General features: G+C 37.1%; 2 protein-coding genes across 2 annotated transcripts; both read right to left on the bottom strand.

Annotated features, from left to right (window-relative positions):
- Positions 1 to 13: 13 nt before the first annotated feature.
- Positions 14 to 8,980, bottom strand: LOC124629502 (protein rolling stone-like). Its single transcript, XM_047162892.1, has 4 exons — positions 8,214 to 8,980; positions 3,550 to 3,660; positions 1,476 to 1,671; positions 14 to 957 (listed from the first exon to the last, which is right to left on the bottom strand). Exons 1-4 carry the CDS (start codon positions 8,506 to 8,508, stop codon positions 744 to 746), a joined length of 816 nt encoding a protein of 271 aa, XP_047018848.1. The 5' UTR covers positions 8,509 to 8,980; the 3' UTR covers positions 14 to 743.
- A 2,034-nt stretch (positions 8,981 to 11,014) lies between these two features.
- On the bottom strand, positions 11,015 to 15,677 carry LOC124634051 (protein rolling stone-like). Its single transcript, XM_047169460.1, has 4 exons — positions 15,319 to 15,677; positions 14,447 to 14,557; positions 13,905 to 14,094; positions 11,015 to 11,932 (listed from the first exon to the last, which is right to left on the bottom strand). Exons 1-4 carry the CDS (start codon positions 15,629 to 15,631, stop codon positions 11,710 to 11,712), a joined length of 837 nt encoding a protein of 278 aa, XP_047025416.1. The 5' UTR covers positions 15,632 to 15,677; the 3' UTR covers positions 11,015 to 11,709.
- Between the last annotated feature and the right edge of the window lie 105 nt (positions 15,678 to 15,782).

Raw genomic sequence — 15,782 nt, 5'->3', positions numbered from 1 at the left:
AATATAAGGCTCATTTCACACACAAACGAGTTTATTTTGCATAATACTTATATAACATATTTACATTATTAAAATTAATTAAACTTTAATGTATACTACAATATACAGAAAGTTTCTAAAGTCTAACCGATAGGTACAGCCCTTCAGTTTATAATTTATTTTTACAAAATTAAATGAAAGGGTATATCAGCATTTACAACTAGATTAAGTAAACCAGTATTTTCTGATTGATAGGCTTCTCGGTTGTTAAGTTTTTCCACAAGAAACCAATGTATTTTGTACTACATTTGTAGTCTTGTATTAACCTACTTAAAGTCTATAGTTGAGCTTCCTTTGAATACTGATCATAATGTAGATACATTATGACATACTATACAAGTGTTGAAATATATATCAGAAAACGCTCACTGAACGAAAACGCGTCATGGATATGAAAAATAAATAATGAAAATGCGTAAGTCGTAACAAAATGATAACGTTATCTGATGTTTCTTCACTCAATTCAGAAAACACAATCAGATCAACTGCAAGTAAATATTTACGAGCGATAAATATTAGACGAGATAGGTCGTTACAGGCCAAGACATTTGATCGATACTATGATGGCCAATTACGTCAGTTGACGTTAGAAAAATAACCGACTAGGCTGTAAAAAGCTAAGTTGACAAATCTTCGGTGCAGTATTGTTGTTCGCGTTCAATGAGGTTTCGATCCGAATTCCTTGAACGTTTTTAATAAGTTATTCATACGATTCTCGTATGCCTATCAGGCGGGGCTGCGGCTAAGTCGTGGCTGGTGGTTCTTATTAGGACCGTGGACAGCTTGTCTCGGCACAGAGCTATGCCCCAAACGCACGCATACACTACTATGAGACCGGCCATTGAAGCTGCCACCACGATGCTCGTGCGTCTGCCTTCAGACCAGTCTAACACTTCGTATATGAACGAGCTGCCGTTTCTGTAACAACAATTGAATATTCAATTAGAATAAGATTACCTAATAATTTAAGTAGAGCAATCAAGAATGAATTAATATTTTTAGCATCTTGGAAGTTTTATTTACTACTTATATTGCGCTTGCAATCTGAATGAACCGGTTTCTGAAGTCAAGTGTTTTTTTTTTCAAACTAGCCGTTTTCCCGCGGTTTCACCCGCGTCCCGTGGGAGCTACTTCCCACACCGGGATAAAATATAGCCTATGTTACTTGAAATCGGTCGAGTAGTTTTTGAGTTTATCCATAACAACCAAACAAACAAAGTTTTCCTCTTTATAATATTAGTAGATATAGATAGGTAGGCCTTTGCAGGCTCCTAAGAAAAATCACACTAGTTGCACGGTTCCAAAAAGTGATAATATTTTTACGGCTGGTATCATGAATTCTTAACAACTGTTCCAAAATCAAGCTCTGTATTGTCTGTACTTTGTTCTAAGACCTATTTATCAGCCTCCAGGTGAACCATTGCCAGCATACTCACATATCTGTCCCGCCAGCCGCGTAGTATATGGCGGAGAACACCGCATACCACAGGCCCATGCCGAGCGGCTGGTACAGATGTAGGAACCGCACCGGAGTCCGTGACACTAGTACTTCCACCATCATCAAGCATGACGTGATCCCGTGCGTTGACACGTCCAGCCAGAACGCGCGGTCTGGCATCTCGTCTCGGAACTCTGGAACCAGTCATCATTGTTAGCTTCGAATTTACTCATTGACTACTTGTATATCAGTGTTGGAATGACAATGGGGCATTACTATTTAGATTTCGAAGAACTTTTTATAATAATAAATGTTGTAGATGTTTTTCCTGCTCTAATGATCTAAATCTTAAAAAAAATCTAAGGAAATAAGTTTCAATGTGTAAATTATTTGAGCCGAAGGTTTGAACTCATCTAGGCGTCCCACAGGGCTCAATGTTAGGTCCATTCTTATTCTAAAGGTATAGCTATTGATCGTTAAGGATAGTTGCTGCTTGAGAGAATTATATCTACTCGTACCTACGTAAAGTACCTATTATTTACTCAGGTAGGCAGTCTATGGGTCACTAATTAACAGCGAATAGACTCGTCAATTTTCTGATACGATTAGATCTAATTGTACCTACATCTGGCGACAGGAAACGATGACATTAATACCTTGTCACTGATACCTCTTGGTAAGCGACAGTGTGTTTTCAGGTAGGTATAGATCGCGTTAAACTTTTTGTAGCCAGGGAACATTGCGTGAGTCGCTACGTAGAAAGAAAAGTGTAGCCGAGATAAGGAAGAAGAACTTACGGATTGAGTTGTGCAAAAACTATTTAAGTATATTTAATGATGATGATGATGTCCTCTTAGCCGATTACCTATGGGTAGGGCTGCCATTTCGAATTTCGAAAAACCCGGACAAACATTTAAAAAAACCCGGACATTTGCCGTAAATCGCATTTTTTCCCCGGACGAGTCCGATTTTTTTTTAAACAAAACAAGACCTAATTTTCAATATTACCATATAGTTAAATTCAATGAGGTGCTTCCTTACATGAAAAGTCAGGGCCGTCTCTAGCTCATGTAGTACCTAGTATTAAAAGATTGTGACTTAATGTATTTCGAAGGTCATAAATAAGAAAGCTCATATGGAAACTGGAAGTTACCTTCTTGTTAGTAATAGGACTTTAAAACGGCGCTACATTTTTGATAGGCTAGACAAAAAAATTGAAAAATAGAAATAACTACAAAGTGAAGTTAAGTCGAGCGTAGCGAGCGCGAAAATTTTTGAGTTTTGGGTCACTAAATATAATAAAAAAAATCCGCAACGTGAAGAAGCCGCAAGCGAAGCGAGCGCAAAATTTTTTGAATCTTAAAAAAAATTGTGCCAAGAAAAGAAGCCGCGAGCGAAGCGGGCGCGAAAATTTTTGAGTTTTGGGACACTTCGACTTCTGCAGCAAATGCTTGTCTATTTGTAATTTTACAAGGTTAAACTTCGATACAAGGCAAGCAATCTCATGTATATTATGTTTTCCACTCGTAGTTGATGAAGGCGGGGCAGGCTAGGAATTGGCTTGGTTGGTGGATTTAACGATTGTTATTGAAAACCTGTACCTATGACTTCTTATCCTCTCAAATCGAGTGATCGTCCTCTGAAATCTGCTAGCTCTAGGCCTGTATGGCGTTGGCGTGGGCGCTCTGCGGCGCCCGGGTTATTCGCATACCCTGCACCATAGACAGGTTAAGACGGCCCTGTGAAAAATGTCCGGGTTTTCCCCGGACACTTCTTGAAACCCCGCCCGGACGGCCCCCGGACGGCCTCCAAACGAGGACAAATCCGGGGAAACCCGGACGGATGGCAGCCCTACCTATGGGCTACGGCGGATGTTCTCATGTACGGAGATGAGCCAACTATGCAGGACATATTATAGTGCACAAGCATTTGCGCAGACACAGGTGCACTCACTGGGTATTCCATCACTCTCATAGCCCGGTCGGACGGCAATCCGACACGACCGGAAAGAGATCAGGCGCAGTACTGACATTTACGTACATGTAATGAAAAAACGTATGTAGGTGACATACCTGGATTATATAACAGCACCCAATACAGCGTGGTGATCATGATGGACAGTGTCACGGCTATGTTGAACACCACCCAGTACAAGCTCGCGTACCACGGTAGCTCCTTTTCCTCTGGAAATGTATTAAAAACCAAATTAGCCTGAACTTGAAGATTAAACCAGTTTCACACTATTGAGATGATGAATGAGATGGGAAAACAAATGTAACGTTTGATGTAGTAAAAGTAAATACAATGTTTATCTACAAGCGACGGTTTAAAACTTAAAATTTGAATTATGTCTAAGATTTTGTGCGTTGTGATTCCTGGAAGCAAGGCCCTTAAGGAAACAATAATTAAAAGATAAAATAACTGTTAACATCCAAATGCATGATGAGAACTGTAGAGTGCTATAGGTAATATACCTAAGTTTTGAAAAAAACATGAATTTATGTTTACTGGCGTAAAAATATATAAAATAGGCTATGCATATTGACTTTGCGGTGATTAATTTGATTATCTATTGTTACTCAGAACGTTGTGTGTTGTTGCAAACGTTATAAATCTTAATTGCTACTTATTACCTATGTATTTATTTATTTCATTTTATAGGAATTGCGTTTTATGCATTGTGTCTGTATAATTAGGTACCTAAATACCTACTTTATACCTACATCATCTACATGTTATAAGTAGGTACAATACCTAGTATATGTCAACATTTATCTGAAGGTTTAGGTTAGGGGGATTTAAGGCTTTCAGAAATTTATTTCTTTGGCAGACAGGGTTGGTATTGAATTTTTCATAACAGAAAGTCTTGTATATTCTCTAGCATTCCCACGCGTTATATTAGTTGTGAAAAAATCTAATTTAAAAGGCTTTTGGAAAAGGTTTGCAATTGGTTTCCTTAGGATGGCTGCAATTTATTTTCATTTTCACAATTTTTAATACCAGGTTGTAAAGCACCTGGCAAGAGTTTCTAGAACATTCCTCAGCAACAAGGTCAAGGTATGACATGGTAACTCGGAGGTGCATAACATCGCTTGCGAATGTTAATGGAAGTTGATCGTTGCGTCACAACACTACGTTGCGAAGGTATGGGGTCGTCCCACCGACGTCGACACAGTGGAAATTACGACATCGATGAAGTGTGTCTGTTGGCTTAGTAGATAACCAACTGGTTTTATTATGGTAAGATTATTGTCACTTGTAGAAAATAGACACATTCGAATTGAGAAACTATTTTGTTAAAGTCTTTTGAAATTATGAAGATACAACCACGAGTAGTGGTTTGGGGACGTTAGGGTGCAATTAAACTATATGGTAAAAATATTAGATACATATCACACAAATCGAGCAAAATGTATGGGTATATACATATGTAGGTATATTGTTTTTTTTATGTTTCAAACAATAAAATATATTCTTAGAACAATTAAATAAATATTATCATCAGACATCGATCACACATTTATGTAAATTGAAATAAATAAGTAGATACTTACCTACCTGACAATAAATGTAGCTCATGTTAAGCGCTTTTTATGTCACCATAACATCTTAATCGCTCTAGATTCTTTATGGAGTTAGAAAACCGTGTAAGACGACTCGTGATAAGAAATTCTATTATTGTTTACTGATAAAATTGTTATAAAAATATCAGTCTATGTATAGATCAGTCCCTATAGGAAAACGATGAACATATAACACATATATTAGGTACGTAAAAATACAAACATCAGAGCTCTTTTTTGGGAAGTCGGTTAAAATATGTAGTGCTTCCAATTAAGAGTTGTTTTTATCTTATAAGCGTAAAACGTTACACGTATTATGTTGTTTATGTCATTATCTTTAATTGATCTTATGTATTGTTTATCTCTTAACTGTCAAATGACGCGAGAGGAGAGACGTTGGGAAAAGGTTAATGTGACACAAATAAACAGGCGCTTACAACGACGCCGACAAAGTCTAGTTAATCTAATTTTCGACGTTGACAGCCAGGTCCTACCGGTTGTTTAGTTACTAGTTCTAGCCGAAAACAATAGGAACAGCATGAGTCACTGGATAGATTAAATATCTCTTTTATCACATTTTATCAAAACTATCTTTGCATTTTATGTGTGTCAATATTTACAATCTCATCACTGCGGTGACAATAGATTACCGTTATTATAAATTAACTTTATTGAATGTTGATTTAGAAGTTTGAAAACAATGAACGGGTTTGCGTGTAACGCGAACAATTGCTTTGTTTTGCAGACTTATCAAGTTGCTAATGGTTAAATAGTATGCGGATGTTATCTATCCTATATCTGCAGTTGCAACTGGTTGCAGACATAACATACTTGCATCAACTTCTTTCATGTGGTAAAGGTAAAGAAGTTATTTATTTGCAAAACAGGTTTTCAGTTCAAGGGCAGCGGGAAGTAAAGTTGTAAGTCCATGAAGGTATTGAATCAAGATTTCTTAAAAAGGAAATAAGTTGGGCCAAGTACCTACCTAGTTTAATTATACTTTAATCTGGCGTCTGTCCTCTAGAACAGCGGTTCCCGAATTCTTTTGGCTTCGGAACCCTTTTCGTTTCACCATTTTTCGGCGGAACCTAAGCTTAAGTAAGAAGTAAACTAAAGACGTAAATACACTTAGGTACGGCTCGTAGCCTGAGGTAGCGCACCAAATGGTTATATGATTAGAGACATATTCAGTATATTCAGGCGTAGCATGGCTATCTGCACACACGGGCCAGAAAACAATTTAGCCGCCCTTGACTTTGTGTATTAGGTATCTGAATAGTTTTCAGTTTGAAGACTGACAAAGTAAACGCAAACGAAAGACATTAAGTGGTAGCCGGGATCGCGAGCGAAGCGAGCGCGAATTTTTTTTAGTTTAAGTACAAACAAACAAAACCACTGAAAATTAATAAGGTCTCAAAAAGTACAATATCCACACAAAAAAGCAAATGCAAATGAATAAGAAGCAGCTAGCGAAGATAGCGCTACCTATTGCTTTTTCTGAACCAAACAGAGGAATAAAAAATAAACATCAAAGGAAACCTCGACGGAAAAGCGCGAAATTTCGGTGTTGGATACCTGAGCAATTAAACGAACATAAAAGCATCACGCGTAACATGGAGTCGCGAGCGAAGCGAGCGCGAAATTTTCGAATTCGCGGAGGTGCAAAAATTTGAAATAATGTCACTTTTTGATTCATGGTAAAAATAGCCACTAGAAATACTCGTATGCCGTGTCATTTCACGTCGTGTCAAATGTATGAAATCGTATAATCCTGGCGATGAAATAACCCCAAAAAATGCGGTGATTTTTGGCCGACTCGCTACCTATTTTTGCCGATTGCCGAAGACCTGGAGTTATTAAGTTAATCTACAATTTGTAAAAAACTGAATTAAATTATCTGCTGCCATGGCCTTCCCCCGCCACTTGTCGCGAACTCGTACTTACGCTCCCGAGTGGTACCCACCTACATGGTGCCTAAATGAAATTTTGGAATGCAATATTTAAAACAATTTAGTAGAAAATGAATAATAATTTAGTATTGTCAAAAGTGAAACAATTATATGGAAATCTTGAATTTTCCACGGAACCCCTGAGGGCCTGTCACGGAACCTCAGGGTTCCGCGGAACCCCATTTGGGAACCGCTGCTCTAGAAAATCATATAGAGGTATACCTATCTTTAAGGGTGTTCTTGAGCTAGGTAGCTTTTTCTAGGAATTCCGCAAATTCAAATGTGCCCAACGTTATTCTCGATGTTGTGTCGTCGTGGACTTGGATGTATTAGTAAATAATTACCACTGAACATACGTATACAAAACCATCACTTTTAGGTCCTGAATGCTATATTCCTAGTATTGTTTTTATATCTACTCGGAACGAAGTGGAACTCAAGCGTAAAATACTAAAAGGGCTATTATTAACCCGGGTAGTACCGAACTCCACGAATTGACCATTTTAAGAAGTTTTGATTCCTAGAAACGAACTAGTTAACTGGTTAGAACTAGAAATATTATTACTTAAATATATTGCTGATTATAATTGAAATACCTAGTGAACTTTCCTCAAGTTAATGTGTGTAGGTTCGTGAGTTCGTCAAAACTCGTAGTAAGGCAAATTATCGAGCCTATCAGACTGGGTCAAAGTCATTGAGTGGTTTTACTTGCTAAGGAGATTGGGGCTTCCCATATGTTAAGGCATTTTATGAATGAGCTATCGAAGTCTGCTAGTTTTCATGTACCTACACAGATGAACTCATATCATAGGGTTTTGTGAATGAAAAATTAAGTTATCAACGATTATATAGAACGATACTTAGATTACAAAAAAGCCCTTTTTCAAAGGACCAATTTGTCTCTCTGTAATGGTGATTGTAAACCTGATTGTTTAATTGGTTTCATAAAGATAGTCTTTAAGTTGGTACGAGTGACTATTATACAAAAAAAAAAGAACCGCGCGAACGCATCGATTTTCACAGGTAGTAGCTTGGTCTCAAATTCGATTCTCGATAGGAACAAGAGCCGAAGGAGGATATGAATTGTATAAACAGAAAACATCCTATACGCAATGACAATCTTAGTTGGTAAAAAAAACTGTCTCATTTTCAAGATCACATCCTTAACCTCGTTGTAAAGTTCTAATAAAGACACAAATTATGTATTGTGGAAAAGAAACTCACCGTTTGGCCTGTTGCAAAGGACTGAGAAAGACACTACGAGTGCACACAAAAACATGCCAACATCTAGCATGAGGCCCCAGTTTGTAAGGTAGATCAGCCAGTAAGGGTTCGGAGCTTCAACTAGCGACCAGATGAGGATCGCCAGCGCCACCCCCATCAGCAGCAGCCTGATAACCAGCATCGGAATAGGAGAATCTCCCCGTTGCCATGACGACGCGTAGAAGTCGCTTACCCTTTCGTTTGTCGACACCCATAGGGCGGAAAGGGACACACTCTTCCTATAAAATTTCACCATTTTTGATCACTTAAATTGGCACACAGTCACTTTTTATGATAGTGCAGTTCTACACATCTCCCGGCGTTTAACCGTTTTCGCAGCCGCTACGTAGGAGACTGCAAGATAAGTTCAATCACTTCTGATAATATCTATTTTGTTGCCCGTATCACAACTGAAAACCATGCGGTGCCGTCTCAAGAGAGTGAGCAGGGCCGTTATCGATGCGTCGCTATCTTGGAAATAATGTAATCCTATGCTCTTTTGCACTTAGCTTTTTATTAGAGCAAATAAACAATGAGTAAATATGTTAGATAATCTTAAATGGCCAGTGAGAGAAATACATTACACTAAACGTTTTTTTTTCTTTTTACTTCATGTTGGAATTTTTTATTAGAAGTTTTATAGTTTGAAATAAGTAGAGAAGTTTGGCGCGGTTTGCGTAGCGGGTGCGCGAGCGCAGCGCAGGCGCGCAGGGTCGCAGTCGCAGATGTAGACTGGTGCGGCGGCAAAGACAGCGGAGCGCGAGCTACGCCGCTTGTATACTTGCGTAAACTATAACCTCACTTATGTAATTACTGGTTTTCTAAACTCAATCTGGGTTGTGTTGTGTCAACGACGTCGTACGATCAAACTTTTGTATGTGGATTCATAATTCCGTCTCAAAAAAATGATTTCGTTAGGTAATGCAATGGTTTACGTACCGTTACATTTGAAATGAAATTTTGTAAAAAAACCTAACTATTGCTTGATAATGTTCCTACTCTGATTGATAATTTTAAGTAGTACCTACCTACTTATCTTCAGGTTAGTGACCAATGTGTCCAGTAAGATAAAAATAGATGACACTTGTAAACCTGTTCACCTTTTTTATTTGGTGCATCGTTTTTTTACGAACTTTATCTATAAATAAAGTTTTAATGGTGTCAGATTATAAACTAAGTTGGTATTAAGAGGTACATCTTTACGTAATTAACTTGAGAGATTCTAGAGTCATCGTTTAGCTCGATGCAATAGTCTCTCGGAGCTTTCGAAACGTACGGACTACGGTCAATCAATGAATCATAAATGACTGCAACTGTGTAATTCTGCTGATTTTCCATTCACGGAAATGTCAGGTGTTATTCCAAGTAACAACTTATTGCCTTTAAGCTTATTGCAACTTAAGACAATCTATCTATATCTAAATATATATAAGATCCTTTCTCGTGACTAGGGCTGCCATCCGTCCGGGTTTCCCCGGATTTGTCCGTCCGGGCGGGGGTTGCGGCCTGCATCTTGGACGCAGATGTTTGAAATTTGGAAGAAATAATCATTTTGTTTATGTATATAATGATAAATCAGTGGCTGATTGATGAACTACAAACAACTTAGTTGAAAATATCAAAACGCGAACGTGCGATGGTAGGTATACAAGACAGAAAAACCATACGGATTTTTTATACAAGCCCATTCTTAACGAATCATTTATGTAGTTTGTAGTTATACTGTTATCGTCATGGCCAATATTTATGCAGTGTATAAAACACAGTCATGATGATATGCTTGACTACTAAACATAGGTTCAAGTAAGCAACCGCTGGCAAAAGTTTTCAAACTGAATAGATATGCTCAGAAGTGACTCTATGATACGCTTCATTTATATAATGATAATAACAGAACAGCTAAGTATAATGTAACTTTCAAAACGTAGGTTGTATCACTATGTTAAACTTTATGCTTTATACCTTGAGTTCTTATGCAAATAAAACGTATGTAGGGAACTGGTTTTGATGATAGGACTTATCGAAAACTGGAGACTTCTGGTATTTTTATTTTGTAAATTGTTTTAGGTTTTCCTTAAGGAGTTTTTGGTCTGTAGGTCATCTGTTTTTAAATATGTTTGTTTGTACTTACGATATAAGAGCATCAAATTCGTTAGTCATTGTTCAGAATTTTTAATAAGATTTCAATTATAACTTCCTGAGTTTTTTTGCGGAGCTTCAGAACCGTCAATAAGACATGTTGAATGACATTGACGGTCTCCTCACCATAAAAACTCTTTGAAACAATGGGACTAAAAAAGTTATGTACCTACTTGCTTAGAGTACACACTTGGTACACAGGTGTCTGATAAATCAATAGGTCGAATATTGAACACGCGTATTATTAGGTCAGAGTTGGTTAAGACAGCCTGGATTTTGAAGCCATTAGCGAAGGATATCATAAGCGGCAAATCGCATTCCTTTGGACATATTTGCCAAAATAAATCTACGTACCTACTACTTATGCGTAGGTTTTGCCTAAGAAACTAGAATTAGTACTCAAGTTTGCTTGAAGAGAGAATTGGCCTTCAGTTCATGCAGTGAGCAAATACTTACTTAATGTTAACTACAAGTGGGTTATTTATTCATTAATTAGAAAACTCTAATTGAAATGAATTGAAGGACAGCTTAAGACCAAATGTAATATGAACCTATACTTAGGTATTAAGACCTCATCGGAATAATAGGATGTAGGTAATATAAAAACGTAAGTGTTTTTTTAAACATGTGTGTATTTTTATGTATTCGTTTACAATAAATAATAACAAAGTTAAGTGCAGTTTATGTTATTACACTCGTAGGTACATCGAATCAATAGAAATGTCATGTCGACGAACACACATTCGTCCCTCACTGATTGCAACAATAATTACATAATGTATAGTTGCGTGTCTAGTCTGCACGTGGAAAAACTAGTTTTATGGTTCAAAGGTCCTCTTTAGTTTTTTATACTGAAAGGTCATCGTTGCAAGATTCATAAAACTAAACACACACACATAAAATTACTTCACAGAAGTCCTATAAGATATTGATCGTACAAAAAAGAACAATCTAAACACATCAGCACTCACTTGATATCTAATTCTTTCACTACACAATAAACCAGAACAAATAAATTAAATAAATACATAGCTTCTTTAATGATCATGTAACGCTAACACATTGCGTGAATACCTTAACATAAATATTGCTGCATTTTATTATAACTCCCATCCCATACATTAAACATGGGCTTCATAGCCACTGGGGAAATATAGAATTCCACTTAGAAAAACATAAATGACGTTAATGGAATTCCAGATAAACTATAACAATATCAATCAGAAATAGAGACGGATATTTTTGAAACGACTCTCGCGATTATAGCGACATGGGTAGTCGTCCTAATACTCCATCGGTACAGGCTTGATTTCTTCCTTTATGCGTTTATTCTCCCAGGCTGTCGTAATGGCATGCCCTCGTCAACATGCACAGTGACAGCATGATGCACGCATCGCTTAGCCACCAAGTCACGAGCCACCGTTAACCCCAGGGTCAGCAGATGCAAAGCAACCAAAAGTAGACCGGTGACCAAAACAACCAGAATTGTTGTGCCCGGCGCAGACCAGTTCACCACAGGGTAGATGTAGGCGTTACCTTTCCTGAAACAAATCGTTTTTACGTCTTAAGAAGAGTAAAAAAATATAAAGGCCCTACATTAGCTCCTTGAGGTACTCCAAGAGTTACAACTACTTTTACTCATTTTCTCTATGCTAAGCATTCTTAAAGTATGTCGCGTAAATTACTTAAATGTTTTAAGATCTTATATGTCTCGAAGATTGATATTTTTATGAAATATTAAGGTTCTAAAAATCGTGATGCATATGACCAAGCTTATTGATGCTGCATATTAACATCGTATGTGTTACTTTGTACGCTTGTTATAAAAATACTAAATACTTATGAATGGTCTGGGATGTAAATAACCGCCCTTGGCATCAATACCTACTAATTCAAGCAGGTACAAACAAATTATTACACGTGTTTCCTTGCATGTTCGGTAAAAACTCCTAATCGCAGCGAAGGTTATTGATATTATATTTATATACAGAACTTTGATTGTATATATACAGAAATACGAAAAAGGTTCTACATAAACGAATGGAGGTTTGTTAATAAAGTTATTGCTTAATTTTTCTAAGGTAGACTTGGTGATAGTAAGTCGTGTTTTATCATTCTTTACGAGGCGGCTTCAATAGGTGTCTAATTGATAAAAACAAGTATTGGGAACTTAGAAACAATCCAACAATAAAATGTATTATAGTTCGGCCATTCAGAGAATGCGTTCCTGACACGTCGCGATTGAACTGACGACGTAATAACATTCATTGATTATTGATATAATAATGTTGTTTTAATGCTCCTCAATTGTTAAAACGGTAAACAACCAGCAAAAATATTTTTATCGTAACTGCAACGCCATTGCAAAGTTACGTCGTCAGTTCAATCGCGACGTGTCAGGAACGCATTCTCTGAATGGCCGAACTATAGTTTATTGCCTCATCGAAAACAATTACCAATAGTTAGTTATTGACATTAGTCATTAAATATTTAATAGTTACAAAATATGCAGGACTTGCACGAGCTTTAGTTTAAGTATTCTAAGCGCTGCATATAAGGTGTAATCTTGAAACACAAAAGAAGTATTATGTGATATGAAAGTTATGTTTCAAAGAGCTCTTGCATATTATAAACCATTGCAGTAAAAGAATCACGGTTAGGTAAACAAAACATAATCATGAATGGATGTTAACTGTTTTGATTCCATGTTCATCGAATGAGGTGATCTGTGAGAAAACTTAACAAACATAGTTTTATTTTAATAATAAAATTCCATATAATTGGAATTCTTGTCGAGCTTGTATGCAGTTGATCCGCTATTCTTTCTACTTTATGTGCATTTACATTTTTTTCTAATGGAAGGGTTCGCATCACTTCACAATTTCATTCGCATCTGATATTAATCACATAACATCCATTATAATTATGATTTTTTATTGCAAAATAAAGGAAGCCTTTATATGATGGTACTGTGTTTCTATTCTAACGATGGTCAAACAATACTAAAGATGCACTGCATACACTTTTGAATGATCCGAACTGTATGAATCTTTGAAATATTGTTTCTATAAACATCGCAGGAAAGTTCATTTGGAACCAGTTTTGACGTATTTAGTAAAACCGAGAGGATGTTACATAAAAACTAGGTACTTTAAAGAAATTAATAAGATAGTTATCTATCCGACTGAGGTTGTGCGTTAGACTAACTGGCTTTTAGACGATGTGTTTAAGCACGAAATACATCTTGGTAAATTAAATCGGCTTTTGTAAGTTAACGTCATGTCTGGCATGTTCTCGGAAGAAATAACTTGTGAGACAAAAATTCCACACTGGCAATCAATTCCGAGAACACATCGTTAGGTACCTTTATGTCTTTAAATACCAAATGTTACACACAAACACGTTGTTTTTGTAATATTATTAAACTTAACAAATATCCTAATGCAGAAAGGTAATAAAGTTTTCGCCAAGCTACGAGTAGGTTACAGCTAGGATTATTAAAAGAGTACTTACTGGTCTGTACCACCAGCGAAGTGGTAGATGACGCTGAACAACATATACACGGTGCCAAAGACGAGAGGAAGGTAGATGTGCAGCAGACGGCCAGGGTGCGCACTGCTGATGAGCAGACACAGCACCACCAACGAGTTCAGCCCGTGCACAGCTACGTCTAAGCCGTGGTTCAGCTCTTCTTCGATGCCAGCTGGAAGTAATGTGTTGGGGATGTTAAGTTTACTGTACCTACTGTATGAATTACTGACAGATTACTGAAATATCATATGTAAAGGAAGCTTTTAACCGTTCGACGGTACGACAAATGAAAGGAAGAGAAGAATAGATAGGTACAAACAATATGACTTATTACTGCAAGAAGACTGGCCTATTCTTAGCTCAGTATTTTGTTTCATTGGAAAGATTTTGCCCCAGAAATGAAATTTTTGATGAACTAAGAAAAATATAGCAAAGCACACTATCGGGTTTTGCTTAAAGAAATACTTGGACGTCAACGCACCTAGCTGAAGTTAAGAAATTATTTTTGATCAAAATCGTCTCACCTTCGTAAAGTACAGTCCAGTAGAATATGGTAATCATGAAGGCAATGGGCACGGCGATGTTGAACAGCGCCCAGTAGATCTTCACGTACCATGGCAACTGGAACTCGGTGCCTGAAGCATTTTATAGGCAAATTATACCATTGAAGATAATTATCAATTCGCATAGGCGTTATAACAAGAAACCAGACAATCTCGTAGCGCCCAGCTATGCATTTACAGCATACATTTACGAGTAAAGGATAAATTTTGTATTTATTTAATTTTGATTCCTTGAATCATGGTTTTCCTACGACCAGTAATTGCAAAAAAAAACTCAATACTGTCCCTTACTTACGACGATGCTTGTCACTTTGTAATGTAAACCAGTCATAACTTTTTCCACGGATACCTATGTTGTAGAGTTTATTTAATAATATATCAAATTGTACTTTATCATAAGCTTTGGTCATGTCTAATAGTAGTCCAATAGCGTATTTTTTGTTGTCAATAATTTTAAGTGCTACTATTTTAAGTACTACTTTCGAGACAGGTCCACCGCTACCGGGATCAATGACATCGGAGTTAAATTGAACTTCGGATACAAATAGATCCTTGAACAAGTGATTGTTATAATATGGTTACTTTGATTCTAAAATAAGGCAAACCAAGTAGGCCATTGCCCACCTGCACCACAGTATGATTACGCACAAATTCTAGTCTGATAACAGAAAACTTGGAGATAATTTTACACACATACTATATATTGATAAATTTTAACACACAGGTACCTATGATCCTTATTATGTAACATTCTTACGGGCTACGAAACTAAATTAATGTAACATTAAAGAGCAATAGGAGTATTAGGATAGTGAGACATAAAACTTACTTACTTATTGGTCCGTAGAGGTAACAGCGTGCTGACACCAAAGTAGCGAATCCAGTCACAAGGAGGATGCTCGTCAGGCCCCAATGCGTCAGGTAAATGAACCAGTACGCCACTTTACCATTCAAAATGTATATTATTATTGACGATAGCACTATTCCTATCGATGTGAGGAACAGCAGTGCCCGCCAAATTAGAAGCGGCACGGCCGACCGCGTCGTCTGCCAACAACTCAGATAGAAGTCAGTCGGCTTATGATGCTCCAAAGTGAGCATACTAGTCTTCACCTCTTGTCTAAAATAAGTCTTTATGCCACTCATTTTGGTGTTGTTGTAGTAACAGTTTCACGGCGCTGCCAAACCTATCGATAAGACGGAACTGATAATCGATACCGTGAAGTTGGTTATCGATGACTCACTAACATTATCTAAATGCGGTGCCAAAATACACGTTATCTTAGTACGTACGATC

This window comes from Helicoverpa zea, chromosome 1, assembly GCF_022581195.2.
Source record: "Helicoverpa zea isolate HzStark_Cry1AcR chromosome 1, ilHelZeax1.1, whole genome shotgun sequence".
Taxonomy (NCBI): Eukaryota; Metazoa; Arthropoda; class Insecta; order Lepidoptera; family Noctuidae; genus Helicoverpa; species Helicoverpa zea.
This window is presented reverse-complemented; position numbering and strand designations above follow the sequence as displayed.

What these genes read in the sequence shown, in the direction of transcription:
- LOC124629502 (XM_047162892.1), bottom strand. Translation starts at nt 8,508, where the DNA reads ATGGTGAAATTTTATAGGAAGAGTGTGTCCCTTTCCGCCCTATGGGTG. An exon ending in CCTTTGCAACAGGCCAAACG is followed by an intron (nt 3,661 to 8,213) that starts GTGAGTTTCTTT and finishes ATACATTTCCAG; the next exon opens with AGGAAAAGGAGCTACCGTGG. An exon ending in GGTGCTGTTATATAATCCAG is followed by an intron (nt 1,672 to 3,549) that starts GTATGTCACCTA and finishes GACTGGTTCCAG; the next exon opens with AGTTCCGAGACGAGATGCCA.
- LOC124634051 (XM_047169460.1), bottom strand. Translation starts at nt 15,631, where the DNA reads ATGAGTGGCATAAAGACTTATTTTAGACAAGAGGTGAAGACTAGTATG. An exon ending in TTACCTCTACGGACCAATAA is followed by an intron (nt 14,558 to 15,318) that starts GTAAGTAAGTTT and finishes AAAATGCTTCAG; the next exon opens with GCACCGAGTTCCAGTTGCCA. An exon ending in CTGGACTGTACTTTACGAAG is followed by an intron (nt 14,095 to 14,446) that starts GTGAGACGATTT and finishes CATTACTTCCAG; the next exon opens with CTGGCATCGAAGAAGAGCTG.